This window comes from Palaemon carinicauda, chromosome 18, assembly GCF_036898095.1.
Source record: "Palaemon carinicauda isolate YSFRI2023 chromosome 18, ASM3689809v2, whole genome shotgun sequence".
In the NCBI taxonomy this organism is placed as follows: domain Eukaryota; kingdom Metazoa; phylum Arthropoda; class Malacostraca; order Decapoda; family Palaemonidae; genus Palaemon; species Palaemon carinicauda.
In genome coordinates, this window is record NC_090742.1 from 40121256 (window position 1) to 40143509 (window position 22254).

The 22254-nt window shown below is 44.8% G+C and overlaps 1 protein-coding gene across 1 annotated transcript in view; it reads left to right on the top strand.

Annotated features, from left to right (window-relative positions):
• Positions 1-22254, top strand: part of LOC137657789 (mini-chromosome maintenance complex-binding protein-like) — a 69161-nt gene that overhangs the window by 39528 nt on the left and 7379 nt on the right. The window contains exons 5-9 of the mRNA XM_068392307.1: positions 6326-6477; positions 13553-13727; positions 15892-16064; positions 16304-16514; positions 16784-16957. Of these exons, the coding sequence (XP_068248408.1) occupies positions 6326-6477; positions 13553-13727; positions 15892-16064; positions 16304-16514; positions 16784-16957 (885 nt within the window). The remainder of the gene's footprint in view (positions 1-6325; positions 6478-13552; positions 13728-15891; positions 16065-16303; positions 16515-16783; positions 16958-22254) is intronic.

Below are 22254 nucleotides of genomic sequence, written 5' to 3' on the forward strand. Positions count from 1 at the left end.
AGTTTTGAGCTTTCGCTATGCAGGGGTTTTATCTTCATTTCAAAACTTGAACTCGTTTTGGATAGATTTAATTATGGTGACGAAGAGAATATGAACTCTCTTTCACTTTTAAATGGCCGACCCTTCCCTTAGACGGAAGTGTTGGTGACGAAGAGAGTATGGACTCTCTTTCACTTTTAAATGGCCGACCCTTCCCTTAGACGGAAGTGTGTTTAGGTTTTTGGTAATTTTGCTTAACAAGTTATTTTATATCTCTCCGCCTTTATAGGCCTCTTCGATTAACTTTCCATTTATTATAAACTTATAAAAATTAATTTTTATGTTTGTTTATATGCGACCTTTCCTAATAGTAGGCGGTCCTTACTTGGAACCGAAGTTAATTAACATTGAGCCCGTCATATCGTATTTACCTTTTAAGAATTTAATACTTTTTTAATTTTAATGTTTTATGAAAGAATTTCTTTGATAGTCTCGTACTGTTTTCAAAGATGAACTAACGTTTTGTTTAGTCTCCGCAGTTGTTGACGTTCAGAACGTTCAACATGCGCTCTATCGTTACGATAGAGAGAGAGTATTTCACGGTTTCACGTTGCAGTAAGAGTAAACCGATTCTAGCGTTTCGTTCATTCTTTCTTAGCTTAAATGGTTTGAATTCTAAATAAAGGAACTTTTTATTTGGGAAACCTTTCAGTTTTTTCCTTTAGCAAATAATATGTTTTAACGATATATAATTGGGCTCTTCTCTCAGGTTCTAAGTCAAGAGAGAAGAGAGAGAGAGATAGAGACGGAGGGAGAGAGAGGAGAATAAACGTTTCGTTCAAGCGGGTAACGTTGTTCTCGTTTTTTACTCTTCTCCCTAGTCGCTGTAGGGGAAGAAGGTAAAACGTTTCTAGAGTTTTATTCTTGTTCCCAGGCTTTATGCGGTGAGAGATTTTAAACGTAGTTTATTTGATCTAGTGTTTAGTCTCTTTTCCAGCCACTGAATTCTTTATCTTTAATTATGTTTTTCTGTTGCATTGTAATACTGTTTTCGCAATTACAACCTTTTAATGAAGGATAGGATTGCGTGTTTCAGGTAGAAATCAGTTAAAGTTTCGATTTCAGTGAAATAAGTGCAAACAGAAAATCAAAAGTGATAAAGTGATATGCGCAAAGTGTTACAGTGTTGCGTTCGAGGGTTCGTCTGTTCGTGCCAGTTGTTCACCTAGTCCGGGACCTCTTACAAGCTCCCAAGCCCAGGGGAGAAGTAATGTCGAACGACTTATGGGTTCCACAGGCCTTGATCGACGAACAGACGTTTCCCTCCGTGGTTTCGGGTGTATCTACACACGTTGCCGACGTGATCGCCCCACCCACACAAAGACGAGAGAGCCCATTTATTCCTCGTCTGCGGAAGAGGTTTCTCGTAGAAACCGTGGACCAAATCTTGCAGCTTTTTAAGTGCAAGTCGGTCCCTTCCGCGCAAGTCCAACGGCCTAGGTGTAGCCACTGGGTCAGTTCGGACTCGCTGCAGTCATCCGACGACTGCACACCTCCCAAGAGAGGCAAGGTGGTACCGCAACAGGCAGTAACTCCGTCTGTTGCCGCACCAGCTGTTTTAGACCCTCAGTCACAACGGACAGTAGCTCCGTTTGTTGCCGTTTTTTGTAGACCCTAGTGGTCTTTACTGCAGTCTATGCAGACTCAGTTAGCTGCGGTTATGCTGGAGTTTCGTGCGGAGAAGGTTTACACTGCTCTCGTTAGCCTACAACCTGCCACGGTTGTGCGCCTAGCTCACGCTGAGGCTGCCTGCTCCCACACTCCAGCTGCGGAGAGCTCCACCTCCGATGCGCGATCGACCCTGCCAGACGCATGTTAACGTTAGCCGACGTGCGGCTCCCTCCGTTAACATGCGTGAGCTACCGCATCAGCAGTGGGAAGGTGGAGTCAAGCTGCCGTGTTTTGACGCGATGCGTTAGTTTCCGCAACCCACGGCAGTCCCCACCACGCACCACCACTCCGCTTTGGTTGTTGCCTGCTCCCACACTCCGACTGCGGAGAAGGTTGATGATGCACCCGTTGGCCTACAGCCTGCCACGGTTGTGCGCCCAGCATGGCTGCCTGCTCCCACACTCTTGTTGTGAGAGCTCCTCCACCCATGCGCAGTCGACCCTGCCAGACGCATGCTGACTCCCACAGACACACGGAGCACTCCGTTGCCGTGCGTGAGCTACCACAAGCTGCCGTGTTTTGACACGGTGTGTCAGCCTCCGCAACCCACTGTGGTTACCGCCTCTCGCCCGCAGCAGACTAGTCAGTCAGGAGTTGAGGCTTCCCCACACAGCTTTGGTTGTTGCCAGCTCACAGACTGTCAAGCAGTTACATGAATTACCTCACGCACCTGTTGTGGTTGACAGTTCAGTTTTTTGACAGTTCACAGACTGTCAGGCAGTTACATAACGTTGCCTTCTGGTCTGCTGCTAATGCACCAGTGCTGTATGTCCTCACGCACCTGTTGTGGTTGACAGTTCACAGACTGTCAAGCAGTTACATAACGTTGCCTTCTGGTCTGCTGCTTATGCACCAGTGAAACCCTCACTGAGATAACCTAGCTTTTCTCGGACATGGTTCCTGTAGATGAGAAAGTGCTGTTCTCCCTCCTTCTGATATTCCCTTGAGGACTCTGTCATTTGGAGAGGAGCCTTAAGCTGCTTAGCCTCCTATGGACTTTTCTTAAAGCATAACATGCTTCCAGGGATGGTAAATGGTTCCGCTTCAGTCGCTAACCCCGTCTGTTGCCACACCTGCTCCCATAGACCCTAATGGGCTTTGTTGCAAGACATGCAGTCCAAGCTTAGTCCTTGATAGAGGATTTTTTACGGAGAAGAACCTTCTAGCCAACAACCTTCCTACCGGTTGGTTGTACGCCCTGTTGACGCTGAGGTATCCTACTCACGTCCGCCAGTTGAGATGGTTCCTCCACCGGTGCGACCCAGTGTGGGTTGCCAGTCGCACGTTGACGTTAAGCGACTCTCGGAGGTGGTTGTGGACGTTCAGTGTGTCACTAGGAAGACGTTCAACAACCAGCAGAGGTGACTTGTTGTGACGCAGTGCGGCAACCTCAGCAACCCGGTAGGGGGTTGTCTGCACAACCCAGACAGTCTAGACAGTTTCGGGTTGTCGCTGTACTTCCTCGCGTCCCCATGGTTGACAGTTCACAGACTGTGCAGCAGTACCATGATCTTGTGTCCGGCTCCGTCACGCATCCACCAGTGCGACCGGATTCAGCGAGTCAGACGTTGCCCACTCCGTTGCCGTTTCCTCATCAGTTTCGGATGAGGAACCCTCTGATGAGGACATGGCTGAACAAGACGATCAACCCCCAGCCCTGCTATCCATTCAGAAGATGCTGAAGAAGGAACACGGCCCTGTCAGGCTGTGGATGAGTCTGGTTAGGACACTGTCATCCGTGGTTCAATTGGTGTCACTTGGAAGACTACACCTCCGTCCTCTTCGGTATCATCTAGCTCTTCACTGGAAAGGACAAGACGCTAGAAGCGGGCGGTCTCGATCCCGGTTTCCGGAAAGATAAGTCTGGTCTGACTTGATGAAAGGACTTTATCAACCTTTGAAAGGGTCTTTATCAACCTTTGAAAGGGTCTTTCCCTGACTGTTCAGACTCCCAACCACGTTCTCTTCTCAGACGCATCGGACGTAGGCTGGGGTGCGACCTTAGGCGGTAGGGAATGCTCGGGATTATGGAACTCGAGTCAAAGAACAATGCATTTCAACTGCAAGAAGCTTCTGGCAGTACGTCTGACCTGGAAAAGCTTCAGGTCTCTCCTTCAAGGCAAAGTGGTGGAGGTGAACACAGTCAACTCCCTGCTTTGATGTACATCTCCTAGCAAGGAGGGACCTACTCTCTGACATGGTACGAGTTCGCAAGTGACCTCCTCTCCTGTTCAACAGGTCTAGACTTTTCACTAGTAACGAGTTTCATCCAAGGCAACTTGAATGTCATAGCAGATTGTCTCAGTAGGAAGGGACAATAATTCCAACATATTGGACCCTCCTCAAGGATGTATGCAAGACACTTTGGGTCACCTGGGGCCAGCCAACCATAGATCTCTTCGCAACCTCGATGTCCAAGAGGCTCCCAATACTTTGCTCACCTATCCCGGACCCAGCAGTAGTTCTTATAGATGCCTTTCTACTAGATTGGTCTCATCTAGATCTATATGCATTCCCTCCGTTCTAGATTGTCAACAAGGTACTGCAGAAGTTCGCCTCTCACGAAGGGACAAAGTTGACGCTAGTTGCTTCCCTCTGGCCCGCGAGAGAATAACTTACCGAGGTACTTCGATGGCTAGTAGACGTTCCCAGAACACTTCCCCTAAGGGTGGACCTGCTACGTCTGTCACGCGTAAAGAAGGTACTCCAAGGCCTCCACGCTCTTCGTCTGACTGCCTTCAGAATATCGAAAGACTCTCGAGAACTAGAGGTTTTTCGAAGGAGGCAACCAGGGCGATTGCTAGAGCAAGGAGAACATCCACCCTTAGAGTCTACCAATCGAAGTGGGAAATCTTCCGAAACTGGTGCAAGTCAGTATCCGTATCCTCGACCAGTACCTCTGTAACTCAAATAGCTGACTTCCTCTTATATCTGAGGAAAGAGCGATCTCTTTCAGCTCCCACTATCAAGGGTTACAGAAGCATGTTGGCATCAGTCTTCCGTCACAGAGGCTTAGATCTTTTGGCATCAGTCTTCCGTCACAGAGGCTTAGATCTTTCCAACAATAAAGATCTACAGGACCTCCTTAAGTCTTTTGAGACCACGAAGGAGCGTCGTTTGGTTACACCTGGTTGGAATTTAGACGTGGTTCTAAGATTCCTTATGTCAGACAGGTTCGAACCACTTCAATCAGCCTCCCTGAAAGATCTCACCTTTAAGACTCTTTTCCTGATATGCTTAACCACAGCTAAAAGAGTCAGTGAGATTCATGCCTTCAGCAAGAACATCGGATTCTCATCCGAAACGGCTACATGTTCTACATCTTGGTTTTCTAGCCAAACACGAGCTGCCTTCTCGGCCTTGACCAATATCGTTCGATATTCCAAACTTATCGTATGGTTGGAAATGAACTAGAAAGAGTCTTATGTCCTGTAAGAGCTCTTAAGTTCTATTTTAAAACCTTTACGAGGCCCGTCTGAAGCTTTATGGTGTTCAGTTAAGAATCCATCTTTGCCTATGTCAGAGAATTCTTTATCCTATTTTATCAGACTGTTAATACGAGAAGCTCATTCCCTTCTGAATGAGGAAGACCAAGCTTGGCTGAAGGTAAGGACACACGAAGTTAGATCTGTCACAACTTCCGTGGCCTTTAAACAAAATAGATCTCTGCAAAATATATTCGACGCAACCTATTGGAAAAGCAAGTCAGTGTTCGCGTCTTTTATCTTAAGAATGTCCATTCTCTTTACGAGAACTGCTACACTCTGGGACCATTCGTAGCAACGAGTGCAGTAGTGGTGGGGGCTCCACCACTACAATTCCCTAATTCCAGAACCTTTTTAATCTTTCTCTTGAAATATTTTTGGGTTGTCCGGAAGGCTAAGAAGCCTTTCGCATCCTACTTGATTTGGCGGGTGGTCAAAATCATTTCTTGAGAAGCGCCTAGATTAGAGGTTTTGATGAGGACCTTTAGTATGGGTTGCAACCCTTCATACTTCAGCTCCTAGGAGTCGCTCAGCATCCTATGAGGATCGCGAGGCTCAGTAAGGAAGACGTACTTAAAAAGGCAGAGTAATTGTTCAAGTCGTCTTCCTTACCAGGTACTTATTTATTTTATGCTTGTTATTTTGAATAACTGCTAAAATGAAATACGGAATACTTAGCTCATAATGTCAACTTGTATTGCTGGTCTCTACCCACCCCCCTGGGTGTGAATCAGCTTTATGATCATCGGGTAAGTTTGATATTGAAAAATGTTATTTTCCTTAGTAAAATAAATTTTTGAATATACTTACCCGATGATCATAAATTAAAGGACCCACCCTTCCTCCCCAATAGAGAACCAGTGGGACAGAGGAGAAAATTGGTTCTTTGTTGACATCGAGTACTTGAGTACCTACTTGACAGATGGCGCTGTTGATGTACACCCCCACCTGTATAGCGATCGCTGGCGTATTCCGCCCGTAGGTTTTTTCTGTCGGGCAGCAGGGATGCAGCTATATGATCATCGGGTAAGTATATTCAAAAATTTATTTTACTAAGGAAAATAACATTTTTTAAAAAATTTGTCTAACACAAATTATTTTTGAAGATATATTGACTTTTTTTTCTGCAGATTTACAAAGAAAGAAATCCTTGTCTTGATGAGGGAAGCACATCTGCAGGCAGCTCAAGATTAAAACGCTACATGGGTAATGAAGAAGAAAATGCAGAAAACTGTCAGGGGGCCTCTGGTACTGGACAGACGGCTGAGGACCAGGCTGAAAGGTATTACATTATTTTCAACTCTTATTCTTTCAAGTTACAGCACTGAGTGTAGCTTTTAATACTGTATGGCATATGATTGTCTTTACAAATTGTTTGATAATTTTAGCTGATCCCTTGTATAGCAGATTCAATGAAAATATTTCCATTTTCTTAGTTTATCTGATTTTTTAACCCTTTTATGCAATCCCTTTTTATGTCTAGTTTTAATTTTGATTTCTTAAATATTTAACTTAGCCGGTGAATATATAGCTGCAACTCTGTTGCTCGACAGACAACTCTACGGAAAAACTCGCCAGCGATCGCTACACAGGTTGCGGGTGTGCCCAACAGCGCCATCTGTCGACCAGATACCCAGCTCTCATGTAAACAAAGACTCAATTTTCTCTCTGTCAACGTGTCGACAAGACGTACTTTACTCGCTGTTGCTAAACTGGAGTTTTTCACATCTAATTGGTGAAGTACTATATTCTAGTTTTGAGCTTTTGCTGTGCAGGGTTTTTCTTCACACAAATCCTTGAACTCTTTTTTTTATATCGGATTCTTTGTTGATGACTTATTGATCGTTTTTTGGAATTTCCCTTGACCAATTCAAAATGGCTGACCCTTCACAAGTTCCCAAATTTAGGAAATGCAATGCTAGGGACTGTTCTAGGCGTCTTCCGAAGGCTTCTATCGACCCTCACACTGTTTGTTCCAATTGTCGGGATAAAACCTGTCAATTGGAAGATCGGTGTGAGGAGTGCGTTGGCCTTTCGGAATTCGATTTTATCGAATTTCAAAAGTACACACGTAGGCTAGAGAGAGATAGAGTTAGGAGAAGTTCTTCTCGTTCTATTGATGTATCCTCTCCTCATGCCCCACAACCTATTCCTTCCCCTGTAGTGGTTGCTCCTAACCCCCCTCCTGGCACTCAGGAACCATCGATGGCTGACATGATGCGTGCCATCCAGGCTCTGGGTGAGAGAGTTGAGTCCCTTGCTAGTGACCGTAATCAGCTCATGGCGGATGTTAAGGAGCTTGAGTGCCAAAGTGCAGTGGGAAGTGCTAAAGTGCCAAGCGATAGTGTTGTGGACAGTGTTGCGCTTGAGGGTTCGTCTGTTCGTGCCTGTCGTCCTCCTAGTCCGGGACCTCTTGCAAGCTCCCAAGTCCAGGGGAGAAGCAATGTCGTACGACGCATGGGTTCGAGAGGCTTTAATCAGCGAACAGACGTTCCCTCCGTGGTATCAGGCGTATCTCCCCAAGATCGCTCCTACCTACCTAAGACGAGAGAGCCCATTTATACCTCGTCGTCTGAAGGTGTTTCTCGCAAGAAACTTTGGACCAAGGTCTCGCGACCGTTAAAACGTAAATCGGTCCCTTCAGCACAAGTCCAACGGCCCGGTTGTAGCCACTGGGTCAGTTCGGACTCGTTGCCGTCATCCGATGACTGCTCACCGCCTAAGAGAGGCAAAGCGGTACCGCTTCAGACACTAACACCGTCTGTCGCCGCACCTGCTCCCGTAGACCCTAAGTGGTCTCTACTGCAAGACATGCTGTCTAAGCTTACGTCTCTGATGCAGGACTTTCATGCGGAGAAGGTTGCTGCCGTACCAGCTAGTGCAGTACCTAGCCTACAACCCTCCAAGCGATCGGTTGTGCGTCCTGTGGACGCTGAGGTAACCTTCTCACGCACACCAGTTGAGAGAATTCCTCCACCCATGCGTTCCAGTGTGGTCTGCCAGCCGCATGTTGACGTTAAGCGACGCACGGAGGTTGCCTTTGACGTTCTGGATGTTCAACAACCTTCAGAGTTGCCTTGTTTTGACGCGGTGCGTCAACCTCCGCAACCCAGTGTGGTTTCCACTGCGCAACCCAATCAGTCTAGACAGTCTGGGGTAGACGCTGTGCGTCCCCGCGCTACCATGGTTGTTGCCAGCTCACAGACTGGGCAGCAGTTCCATGACGTTGCGTCCGGCTCAGTCACGCATGCACCAGTGCGACCGGACTCAGCGAACCAGCCGTTACCCACTCCGTTGCCGTTTCCTCATCAGTTGTCGGATGAGGAACTTTCTGATGATGATGTTGCTGCACATATAGATGAACCACAATCAGAATTGGACGAGCCTAAGTCTACTCAACCTTCTTTGGACTTTAGAAAAGTTTTGGCTATTTTCAAAGAGCTGTTTCCTGACCAGTTTGTTTCTGTGGCTCCTCGTTCTCCGCCTTCAGAGTTTGTTTTAGGCATGCCTTCTACCACTCCTGCCTTTACTAGACTCGTCCTCGCACGCTCGTCCAAGAGAGCTTTGCGGGTGATAGGAGACTGGTTACAGTCCAAGAAGAGTTTAGGGAAGACAGCATTTGCTTTTCCCCCTGCTAGACTCTCTTCTAGATCGAGCGTCTGGTATGCCACGGGAGAAGTTCTCGGCTTGGGAGTTCCTGCCTCTGCCCAGGGCGACTTCTCAAGTCTTGTAGACTCTCCCCGCCGCCTTGCCATGAGACGCTCAAAGATTTGTTGGTCATCATCGGACCTGGACCACCTTTTGAAAGGAATCTTTAGGGCCTTTGAAGTTTTTAACTTCTTAGACTGGTGCCTAGGAGCCCTAAGCAGGAAGATCTCTTCGACAGACAAAGAGACTTCTTTGCTCATTATGTCCTGCATGGACAAGGCCGTCCGTGATGGGTCTAATGAGCTTGCTGCATCATTTGTGTCCGGAGTCCTAAAAAAGCGAGAATCTCTCTGCTCATTCCTTTCTGCTGGAGTTACACCGTGCCAGAGATCTGAGCTTCTCTTTGCTCCTCTTTCCAAGTGCCTATTTCCAGAAGTCCTGATAAAGGAAATAGCCGCTTCGTTAGTGCAGAAGGACACTCACGATCTTGTTGCGTCCTCAGCTCGCAAAGCTCCCCCTTTGCCTACCTTGTCAGCTAGACCAAGGATGGACACTCCAGCGTCTCGCTTCATTCCGCCCTTTCGTGGCAGAGCCTCCAGCAGAGGAGGTGCTCGTGCCGAAGGGAAGCGAGGGAAGAAGAAAGGATCCAAGTCCTTTAAGGGCAGAGTCTGACTGCCCGCAACTTCAGACAGCAGTGGGAGCCAGACTCAAGAACTTCTGGCAGGCCTGGGAGAAGAGAGGCGCAGATGCACAATCTGTGAAGTTGCTCAGAGAGGGGTACAAGATCCCTTTTGTACGAAAACCCCCTCTAGCAACGTCTCCCATCGATCTCTCTCCCAGGTACAGAGAGGAAGAAAAGAGACGAGCCTTGAAACGGGAAGTGTCTCTTTTGCTAGAGAAGGGAGCGGTGGTCAAAGTCTCGGACCTTCAATCTCCGGGATTCTTCAACCGCCTCTTCTTGGTTTCAAAGAAGACAGGAGGGTGGAGGCCGGTGCTAGACGTCAGTGCTCTGCATGTCTTTGTCACAAAGACGACGTTCTCCATGGAGACCACAAAGTCAGTCTTAGCAGCGGTCAGAAGGGAAGACTGGATGGTCTCTTTAGACCTAAGGGACGCCTACTTCCACGTCCCCATCCACCCAGACTCCCAACCTTTTCTGAGATTCGTTTTCGAAAAGGTGGTCTACCAGTTTCGGGCCCTGTGCTTTGGCCTAAGCACAGCTCCTCTCGTGTTTACGAGGCTGATGAGGAATGTAGCCAAATTCCTCCATTTATCGGACATCCGAGCCTCCCTTTATTTGGACGACTGGCTTCTCAGAGCCTCTTCCAGTCGTCGCTGTCTGAAGGATCTAAAGTGGACTCTAGATCTGACCAAGGAATTGGGTCTCCTTGTCAATTTGGAAAAGTCGCAACTGGTCCCATCCCAAACTATTGTGTATTTAGGGATGGAGATTCACAGTCTAGCTTTTCGGGCTTTTCCGTCGGCCCCCAGAATAAGTCAAGCCCTGTTATGCATCCAAAACATGCTGAAGAAGGAACGCTGCTCAGTCAGGCTGTGGATGAGTCTGGTAGGGACGCTATCATCCCTGGAACAATTTGTGTCATTAGGAAGACTACACCTCCGTCCGCTTCAATACCATCTAGCTTTTCACTGGAAAAAGGACAAGACGCTAGAAGCGGTCTCGATCCCGATTTCCGAAAAGATGAAGTCTTGTCTGACTTGGTGGAAGGACAGTATCAACTTAAGAGAGGGTCTTCCCCTGGCTGTTCAGACTCCCAACCACGTTCTCTTCTCGGACGCATCGGACGTGGGCTGGGGCGCGACATTAGACGGTCGGGAATGTTCAGGACTGTGGAACTCGAGTCAGAGGATCATGCATATCAACTGCAAGGAGCTGTTGGCAGTACATCTGGCCTTGAAAAGCTTCGGGTCTCTCCTTCGAGGCAAAGTGGTGGAAGTGAACTCAGACAACACCACTGCCTTGGCGTACATCTCCAAGCAAGGAGGGACCCACTCACTGACGTTGTACGAGATCGCAAGGGACCTGTTCATCTGGTCAAAAGGTCAAGACATCTCACTAGTAACGAGGTTCATCCAAGGCAACTTGAATGTCATGGCAGATTGTCTCAGTCGGAAAGGGCAAGTAATTCCAACAGAATGGACCCTCCACAAGGATGTATGCAAGAGACTTTGGGCCACTTGGGGCCAACCAACCATAGATCTCTTTGCAACCTCGCTGACCAAGAGGCTCCCAATTTATTGCTCACCAGTCCCGGACCCAGCAGCGATACATATAGATGCCTTTCTCCTAGATTGGTCACATCTAGATCTCTACGCATTCCCACCGTTCAAGATTGTCAACAAGGTACTGCAGAAGTTCGCCTCTCACGAAGGGACAAGGTTGACGCTAGTTGCTCCCCTCTGGCCCGCGAGAGAATGGTTCACCGAGGTACTTCGATGGCTAGTAGACGTTCCCAGAAGTCTTCCTCTAAGGGTGGACCTTCTACGTCAGCCACACGTAAAGAAGGTACACCAAGGCCTCCACGCTCTTCGTCTGACTGCCTTCAGACTATCGAAAGACTCTCGAGAGCTAGAGGCTTTTCGAAGGAGGCAGCCAGTGCGATTGCTAGAGCAAGGAGAGCATCCACCCTTAGAGTCTACCAATCGAAGTGGGAAGTCTTCCGAGACTGGTGCAAGTCAGTCTCTGTATCCTCGACCAGTACCTCTGTAGCTCAAATAGCTGACTTTCTCTTATATCTGAGAAAAGGAAGATCCCTTTCAGCTCCCACTATCAAGGGCTACAGAAGCATGTTGGCAACGGTCTTCCGGCATAGAGGCTTAGATCTTTCCAACAATAAAGATCTTCAGGACCTCCTTAAGTCTTTTGAGACCACTAAGGAGCGTCGTTTGGTTACACCTGGTTGGAATTTAGACGTGGTACTAATATTCCTCATGTCAGACAGGTTTGAGCCGCTACAATCAGCCTCCCTGAAAGATCTCACTTTAAAGACACTTTTCCTGGTATGCTTAGCCTCAGCTAAAAGAGTCAGTGAGATTCATGCCTTCAGCAAGAACATCGGATTTTCGTCAGAAAAAGCCACATGTTCGCTACAACTTGGCTTTCTAGCCAAAAATGAGCTGCCTTCTCGACCTTGGCCTAAATCGTTCGATATTCCCAGCTTATCGGAGATTGTAGGCAATGAACTAGAAAGAGTCTTATGCCCTGTGAGAGCTCTTAAGTTCTATTTAAAGCACACTAAACCTTTACGAGGCCAATCTTAAGCTTTATGGTGTTCAGTTAAGAAACCATCTTTGCCTATGTCAAAGAATGCTTTATCCTACTTTATCAGACTGTTAATACGAGAAGCTCATTCACATCTGAGTGAGGAAGACCAAGCTTTGCTTAAGGTAAGGACACACGAAGTTAGAGCTGTTGCAACTTCCGTGGCCTTTAAGCAAAACAGATCTCTGCGAAGTATAATGGACGCAACCTATTGGAGAAGCAAGTCAGTGTTCGCGTCTTTTTATCTAAAGGATGTCCAGTCTCTTTACGAGGACTGCTACACACTGGGACCATTCGTAGCAGCGAGTGCAGTAGTGGGTGAAGGCTCAACCACTACAATTCCCTAATTCCATACCCTTTTAATCTTTCTCTTGAAATGTTTTTAATGTTGTTTTTTGGGTTGTCCGGAAGGCTAAGAAGCCTTTCGCATCCTGGTTGATTTGGCGGGTGGTCAAAGTCATTTCTTGAGAGCGCCTAGATTAGGGGTTTGATGAGGTCCTGTTGTATGGGTTGCAACCCTTGATACTTCAGCTCCTAGGGGTCGATCAGCATCCTAAGAGGATCGCGAGGCTCCGTAAGGAAGACGTACTTAAAAGGCAGAGTAATTGTTCAAGTCGACTTCCTTACCAGGTACCTATTTATTTTGTTTTTGTTATTTTGATAACTTCTAAAATGAAATAAAAAACTCTTAGCTCATAAAATGTAAACATATATTACTGGTCTCTACCCACCATCCTGGGTGTGAATCAGCTATATATTCACCGGCTAAGTTAAATATTTAAAAATGATATTTTGATTATAAAATAAATTTTTGAATATACTTACCCGGTGAATATATAAATTAAATGACCCTCCCTTCCTCCCCAATAGAGACGCAGTGGGACGAGGAGAAAATTGAGTCTTTGTTTACATGAGAGCTGGGTATCTGGTCGACAGATGGTGCTGTTGGGCACACCCGCAACCTGTGTAGCGATCGCTGGCGAGTTTTTCCGTAGAGTTGTCTGTCGAGCAACAGAGTTGCAGCTATATATTCACCGGGTAAGTATATTCAAAAATTTATTTTATAATCAAAATATCATTTTTCTTTTATATGCGCTACTAATTTTAGGTCTGAAAACTTTTCAAGTTCTTACTGGAACATTGAGGATAAAGTCGTTGGTCAGTAGAATTCTTAATTTTGTATTGTTTACTGTATTGGTTACCAAGATCAACCCAAGTCCTTTAATGAAAGTTTTAGCGTAGTTAGGGTTTAATTGACAATAGAGTACATACTGTATTCAGTCATTTATTGCACTGGCTCTAAATCACATACTGTACAACCATTATTGAAGTACACTTATTATTTTTATAGTTGCAAAATACAATCGTTCAATAAAAACATTAGGAATTTGTTGTAGATTGCAAGTTTCCTTTTTACATTCTGCAGCATGGAAGCAGAAGCAAGTAGTGCATCAGGTGACAACAAGCGCATCAGAACAGGAAGTAATGAAAACAGCCAGAATGGTGGGGCGAGTACAAGTAATCAGGGTACTGCCCCAGACAGCACTACAAATATGAATTTCCCTCTTCCTGACATGAAAGGAACTCCATGCTTGCTCAAGGTAATGACCTCATGCTATTGGCTTGATATCACAAGGCTTTTTCATCTATTGTTTATGTTGAAACACTTTATTTAATGTCTAAATTCTCCTTAGGAGTGATATAATTAGTTGTTCATATGTGTATACATACCTTTTGTCCTTTTAAATAACTTGAACGGCCATTGAATTGTTAACATGGCAATTGATAATGATAGTTGAAACAAGGGGGAAGCCCCTCCTTCTATGGGACTCACTGGAGCGGCCTTAAGTTGGATGGTGTCCCGTTCTGCAAGCTCTCGTGTAAGTTCCAAGAGTCACTTTTTACGATAGGGGGTTGTATAGTTGTCTGGGCATAGCACTTTTAGAAGATAACAAACTTTCTTGCCTGTTTCTGCCTAGAGAGTTCCTTGATAGAGTTTGGATTCCTCCTCCTTGGGGAAGTGGTCCATGCGTGAAGTGAGCTTTGAGCAGTCTTACTTACTGTCCCAGTTTGGAATGATCCTTATCCTCCTGGTACAGGCACACTCGTCTCCTCCTAACTGGCATCAGTATCCTTTGATGTCAGGATACCAGAGAATTCTAAATCTATGAATCAATCAATCCTAACTTGAGGAGGGTGTCATAGCTCTTGCTTTGGCAAGAGAATTGGAGGAAAGGCTCTTGGTAGTGTGTGGATTCCTCTTCCTATGGGGACTGGTCCATGCTTGAAGGGACTTCCAAGCACTCGTCTATTCTGCTAACCTGGGGAGGGTATTGTAGAGATATTTTCCTCAAGACTGTCTCTTTTCTCTGCACTGCAAGAGAATAGGAGAGTTGCATATCCTTCATCATGTCAGTCTTATGTGGTATGGGGGTAGTTCTGTCTTCCTAATTGTCTCACAGACCTAGTACCAGTCTGTCTCGATGCACCAGTTCTTGACTCTCTTGATCTTATCTCTCCGTGAAGATGCTTGGTGTCATGTCAGGCACTGCAGTGCTTCTTATGAAGGTCTTGACACCTCATATTTTAGTAATGCAGTAGTCTTGTTACCCCTAGCAGGAATAGGAAGAAAGTGTCCGGACGCTTCCTTCAGGCTTGGTGAGACTGCTTGCTTGCAGATGCAACTTTGGTCAGTGCATACTTCGCCATCTCAAGGAAGAACTCAAGACTAGCCCTGTCAGTAGCCTTCCAGTTTACCTGTTGGCATATTTGGACCTGAAGTTTCAGACCAACTTTGCACCTTTGTACTTTACAAAGCCCTTGGATCCCCTTTCTTTGGTTCTGAGGTGATTTTTCAATATTTGTGTAACAATCCCGACCTCCTCATGGGTCTTAGTATCCATCTCATTGAAGGTAGCGAGATAAGGAGAAGTAGCATGACTGCCTCTTCTACCTCTTTCGTGTTCCCCTCTCAAGGGGATGCTGTAGTTGCAAACTTTATACGCTGGTTGAATGTCTGACTTAGGTTACATGGGGGAGCGCCTTCCCTGTAGATTAAGTCTGCCAAGAAGCAACTCCATCCTTCAGGCAATGGGGAGGATGGTTAGTATTTTACCAAATCTTTCTCTCAAAGTGCCTTGTTTAACACTGGACATCATCTCCATGTTAGAGAGATAGGTTTTCCATGTCCTAGTATTAGCTAGCTGTAAAACCAGTACTGGTCGAGGCCCTAATAGCTTATACATAACTATATTTTGCTGTTAGGGGGTTGTTTGAATCACCTTCCTTGCTCCTGTATGGGACCAGAAAGGATGATGTATCCAGGAAAGAACTTTCCAGTTGGTTTTAAGGGGTTACTCCCTCCAGTGGGAGTGTCTCCCTATTTCAAAGAATGAAGGATTTGTGTACATAATAGTAAAAATGAAATATTTTAAAAGTAACTAATATTTTTCCTAGCTATAGAAACCTGAGGCCTTTAGATTAAATTTCTCATCTCAACCTTTCCTCTCAGTGCTAGGCCTAGGGACAAAAGTGGCTATTCTGTGAGAGACTGGTAGTCTGCTCTTCCCTCTTGTGCCACCAGTCCTTAAACAACTACCACATTAACGATTCAATGGCTATGCCTGCTCCATATAAGATTTATCCCTATTTTAAAGGACTCAGGTTTTTATAACTAGGAAAAACAAAAGTTAATTTTGAAATTTTAGAATTTTGCATATTCTATAGTTATTTATATATATGTATACATGTGGAACTTCATTCCAGATATATGGTGACCAGAGTCTTCCCTTGAATGAAATTATTGAAGTAGTTGGGATATTATCAGTAGATCCTGCACTTGCTGCTACTCCTGAGCAAGAGGGATCTGAGGATTGTATGAGTGCCATGGATATAGAGGAAGAAGCTGCACACTGCCCTCCTCCTTCATTAGTTCCTAGGTAGGCTCACTATTAATCACCAGAAGGTATAAAAGATAAATTGTGTATTGTACAGTATACATTCTAAATGTGCTCTGAGAAGCATTACAGCCCATTTGTAGTGAGTAGTGCCAATATTGCAAAGTTTTACGATTATGTTATGACTGAATTTTATTGTTCTAAAATGTTTTAATTGTTAAGATTTCATACACTGGCTATTTGCTTTTGCTTATTTGTGAAATTTTTTCTCTACTCTACAGAATACATGCTTTAACAGTACATTCCCTGAAGCACACCAACCCTCTTTTGCCACCTGATCCTCACACTAGCGCTGACGCTGGAAATGTTATTGGGGACATGAGAGAGACTCGCGAAGATTTACGGCAAATACTGCAGGAGGCTTTCATGGGTGATGCACTTGCAGCAGAACTAATGATTGCACATCTAATGTCTTCAGTTTATATCAGGCAGGTAAATATCTTTTTGCCATCAAAGAAGTATTAACTTTAGTTGAAACATTAGAATTATGGCACAAATTTCCTGCTGTTCATGCATTGATTCTCCTAAAATTCTTTAATTGATATTGTTAGGACGTGGTACTGTGGCAAAAATTATATATATATATATATATATATATATATATATATATATATATATATATATATATATATAGTATATGACAATAGATGTACTGTTTTCATAAGATATAAATTAAATGTATTGTATTATCATCTCCACAGGATGTCGTTGCTGTTGGAAAATACAGTGTCAATGTGTCTGGCATAAACAAGGAACTACTAGAGCAGCAGTATACAACACGTTTATATCAGTTCCTCAGTACCTTGGTAACTCAGTCACATTTTCTCTCAATGACACTAGCAAATATGAATACGACTACATTCATTCCTAAAAAGGTAATTGGTAACCGTTTCACCTTTGTTTAATATACTTTGTCTGAAGCTTTTGCTTCAATAATGATTATCAACTTTGTGAACATGGTATTTTAGTTGGTTTTTTTTAATTTTTTTATTTATGCATGGATTCTTTGAAAAGGTCTGTCTTCTTTCGTACTTTGGTGGTAAAGACCAGCCAGTTGGCCAATTCTCCATGGAATTTTAACTAACATACCTTCCCAATCCAAATTGGTTTATAACTATCTTAACTCTATTTAGTCTGTGGGAGCACATTCTAAGAGACTTCTTTAGAAATCGCTGAAAAAGTCTTAGAAGTATTATTGATACATTATTTGTATTTTTTGTAGAACTTTATGTCCATTTAACAAGAAATGAATTTGTGAATACATTTATTCTTTTGTCTGCCTGTTTTGCATAACAGGTGATATGACATTCCTCCCATCTTTATTTTGTTCTGTAACTGGGATACAAACCACGCTATTTATTAGGGGTTATACTTTCGGGGGAGCTGAAATGACGAGCCATTAAAATTTAGCGAGGGTTAACTACCCACACCACTAGTTAGCGGGGGTAGGGGGGGTAGCTTGCTACCACTCCCGTTCACACACCTGTGATTTAGTCACTTTACTTTTGGCTCGGATCGAGAGGGATTGTTTCCTCTCTCCCTCCTCGCCTATTCTGGACTGCCACTAATTTTTGTCTTTTAACTTACTTTTTCTGATACTTGTATATATATGTAAACATTCTTAATGTTTATGTATATATATGTGTATAGAAATGTGATAAGTTTCCTTTTCAGTGTTTGTGCTGTGTGTGCGATACATTTATGACAACGGCACTTGCGTACATTAGCAAGGCCAGCACAGTTCCACTTCGTGGGGAACGACCTCTCCCTCTCTGGTCCATCGGTCTTCCCGTCGGCATATAACCGTTAACTTGGCCGCCGCAGGGGAATTGTCATCGCCTGGACGCTCTTCATTCAACTATTGTCTTCGCCTTTTCCTTTTTCCTACGGGAAACATGGATTTCTGAGCGAAGGGAATGTGGCCTCTCAAAGATTGACTACGGTCTTTCTCTTCTCGAGGTCGTTCACCTTTACAACATCAGTGTACTATTGGGGAAGCTCCTTTCCCGTGCACGGGTTAGGTTGCTCATCCGATTGTTTGTCTCAATTATTTTTAGTGAAAATATAACTGTATTTTAACTTTTCAGCTTTTCTCCGTGGGGAACACTTCCCTTCGAAGGGTCAGTGGTTCCCACTATTAGTGAATATTCTTAGCTGATTTAAATAATTGTAATTCTGTTTTTATTACAGTTACTCCGCTCCCCCCTTCTCCCGTGGTTGTCGACTGGGGAAGGAAGGGCGCAAAACTTAATTTTATGTTGTTCCCTCGGGGTTCCTCTTCGGAGTTCCTCTGTAGGGAATTTGTTAAATAATTAATTTTTTTGTTGGCGCAATACTTATTTTATGTTGTTCCCTCGGGGTTCCTCTTCAGAGTTCCTCCCTAGGGAATTTCTGTTGAATAATTAATTTTATTTTTTCCCTGTTAACTATGCAGTTTTTCTTCGTTCGACTAAGAGTGCCGACGAAGCAGAGCTGTTCTGTTCATGTGTGGGGAATCTGCTGTCACTGCCATCCCTCAGAGGACGTCGTCATGGGCGTCATCCCTTCTCTTAGAAGTACTCCCATGACAACATGACCAGCACTTCAGATCATCTTAGAATGCTAAAGGAGGTTCGCCTCCAGGGGTTGGACAACTTCCCTTCCGAGGGAAGTTTCCTCCCCAGGTGTGAGGTTGTTTCTCCCTTCAGAGGGAGAACATCCCACATTTTAATAAATTCATTGTCTCCGACTTCTGTTGCTGCCTTCGCCCAGATTTCTCTTCCCCCTTGCTGAGTTTCTCTTCCTTCAGGGGCGGACCACGGTCTTGGCGCGTCTCTTCTACGAAGTGCTTACCCCTCTCGTTCGCGAGAGAGGCCGCTCATAGAGACTAATCTTTGGAAGATCGCTACTATTAAAGGTCAACTTGCTGATCCACCGGACCTCAATGGGCATCTTCTGGTCTCTTCTACAAAGTGTTTACCTCTCTCGTTCGCGAGAGAGGCCACTCATAGAGACTCCTCTTCGGAGGATCGCTACTGTTAAAGGTCAGCTTGCTGATCCACCGGCCCTCAATGGGCGTCTTCTAGTCTCTTCTACAAAATGTTCACCTCTCTCGTTCGTGAGAGAGGCCACTCATAGAGACTAATCTTCGTAGGATCGCTACTATTAAAGGTCAGCTTGCTGATCCACCGGCCCTCATGGGTGTCTTCAAGTCTCTTCTACGAAGTATTCGAACGAGAGAGGCCACTCATAGAGACACCTCTTCGGAGGATCAAGTAGACCTACCAGCGCAGTAGACCTACCAGGACCAACCGATCTACCACGCAACCTTGCGCTGCAACGTAGTCCTTTGGACTTCGGTCCTGGATTCTAACGCGGACCTTTTTACGGTCCCCATCAGTGGATGCTCGCCCTTCCAAAGGGCACATCCCAGTTCCTGATCGTCCTGCCAGCTGACCTACCGATCTACCAGCGCAACCTTGCACTGCAACATAGTCCTTTGGACTTCGGTCCTGGATTCTAACGCGGACCTTTTTACGGTCCCCATCGATGGATGCTCGCCCTTTCAAAGGGCACATCCCAGTTCCTGATCGTCCAGCCAGCTGACCTGCCAACCTACTAGTGCTACCTTTGTGCGTGCCCCAATGGTCTCCCGCGCGCGCCGACGGCCTTCCGCGCGTCCACGCGCCAACGGCATTCCACACGCAGGCACCAAAGGTCTCCCGCGCGAGCACCCGTTGGCCTTCTACACGCACACGTGCCAGTGATCTTGTGCGCACGCAGCCTTCCGCGCGCGCCAACGGTCTTCTGTGCGCGGGCACTGATGGTCTTCCGCACGGGGGCGCCAGCAGTCTCCGCGTAGTACTCGCGCAAATGCACCCGCCCTTGCGCAACCAGTCACTGATGGCTGCACAACAGCTGGTTGTATACCTCAAGCTCCTTATTGGACAAGTAGCAGAAGGTTGAGGGCACTGTTACCCGGTTTTAGTCTGTGAATGAAAAGATTTGACTGGCTCTTATTCTTTTCTTCATTCTACCCTCTCGTGGGGAAAGCTGCATCCTGGGTTCTCTGCATAAGCTGAGCTCAAACCACTGCAAGTAAACCATGCTCCCTTGTGTACCTAGTATTAAGCTAATACTGTTGCGTCCTCATACCCTGGCGAGGTGGTATTGGGAAGTCTTGGTTACATCAGGTTTTTCCTACATAGACTCGGAATAACTTTACCTAGACAGTCACACTTCGGCACGTCTCAACACACAGCTTGCGTAGGCCGCGAACCTTGTGTAGCAACGTTAAGCGAGGGCAGGGACTCCTTATTTTTGAGTACTAACATACTCAGATAAGGAGCCCCCAGGCAAAGCCAAAAGCCAGATTGGCAGGGACGTCCACCCTTCCTAATGTGTGAATCACCCCTAATAAATAGCGTGGTTTGTATTCCAGTTATGGAACAAATGAAAAATTCGTAGATACTTTGTATTTTTCCTAACTATACAAACCTTAGTTATTTATACAAACTTGCCCGCCATCCCTATCCCCCTTGAAGTCCTACCTCCAAGCAAAGTGACTAAATTACAGGTGTGTGAACGGGAGTGGTAGTAAGCTACCCCCCCCCCCCTACACCCCCTAACTAGCGGTGTGGGTAGTTAACCCTCGCTAAATTTTAATGGCTCGTCATTTCAGCTCCGCCGAAAGTATAACCCCTAATAAATAGCTAAGGTTTGTATAGTTAGGAAAAATACAAATTATCTACGAAGTTGTCACATCTTGCTCAGTGAATAATTTCTACAGGTATTTTTCTCTTCCTGTCACTCATCCCATCCATACTTTTCTCTAGAAAGTAAAGTACAGTAAATGTAAAATACTTATAACTTATGGATAAGAGATGAACAAAGCTATGTAAACAATTCATGTAGATGCTTAAGAAAATTATCAAGTAAGCAAGTTCTGTCTTCAACCCTCCCAGTTTTTCTGTTGTATAACTTTTGCATGCAAATGGACAAAATATTAGGAAAACCATGGTGAGCAAAATATAATCTTATTCCTGTACATATTCTGTCAGTACTGATGTACTACGAAAAAAAAAAGAATTAATAATAAAATTTCTATTTCTTTCTATACTCACCTGATGTTCATATTGCTTCTCCAGAAGCTCAGTTTAATTGGCCTTTACTAGTAAAATTCTGAATTTTTTTCCATTTTCTTCCCTTCAATAAACATGCACTATTTGCTGTCTCAGTTTCTTCAATCGCCAGTACTGATCAGATCTGCTGGGGGTCATCGAGTTACAAACAAGATCTGTTCTTACGATGCTTTGTAAGTAAGATTCTTTATAAATATCATACTGTACGTATATAGACACATACTGTATATGAATACTGTACTTTTGAAAAAAGGAAGCAATCTTACTAATAATAGATTACTATACCTTATACATACAGATACATGTACAGTATACAGTAATGTACCTACACAAATTCAGTACTAGTAGACAACAAGTAATTCATATAACAATTTCTTACCTTTATTCCCTTTTTTGTTTCGATTCACTATATCCACTTTGGCATTTTATTGCAATGGTTTTTCTCTTCTTTGATACAGTTCTACCAGAAGAGTCTTCCTTACTCTTTCCTGACATGATGTAAAGCAAAGAAAGGCACAAAATTATTAAAAAAAGAGTATCACCAAATCCCAAGTGAATATTGTAAATAAAGATGGCAAATTAATGCACTACCACATGGCTAGGCGGTGCTGTTAGTTTAACGTATTAAAGAACCGAAGCTTCATTTCCCTCAGTACCTCTCATGTCAAAGTATGTGGCAATAGCTGCCACCAAAGTTAGCACCTTTTTATAAGACTACATATACCAAGAAGTAACTCCTTCATCCTCCTGGTAAGGGAAGGAAAGGTTGTTGACTTGGTAAACATTTCTCATGATGTACCCGGCTTGATGCTTTTGATGCTATCTCACTGTAAAAGAGATATGTTTTCAATGTCCTATTACCAGCTGCTTTGTTTCAAGCCCGTACTTGCTGAGGCTCTAACAGGTTTTACATGCCTATGATTAGCTGTTAGGAGGAGTTTGGAGCAACCTTCCTTGCTCTCGTAAAGGACCAGGAATGACCTGTCCAGAGAAGAAAAGAACCCTCCAGTTTGGTTGAATGAGTCTTGTCTATTTAAAAGATGAAAGTTTTG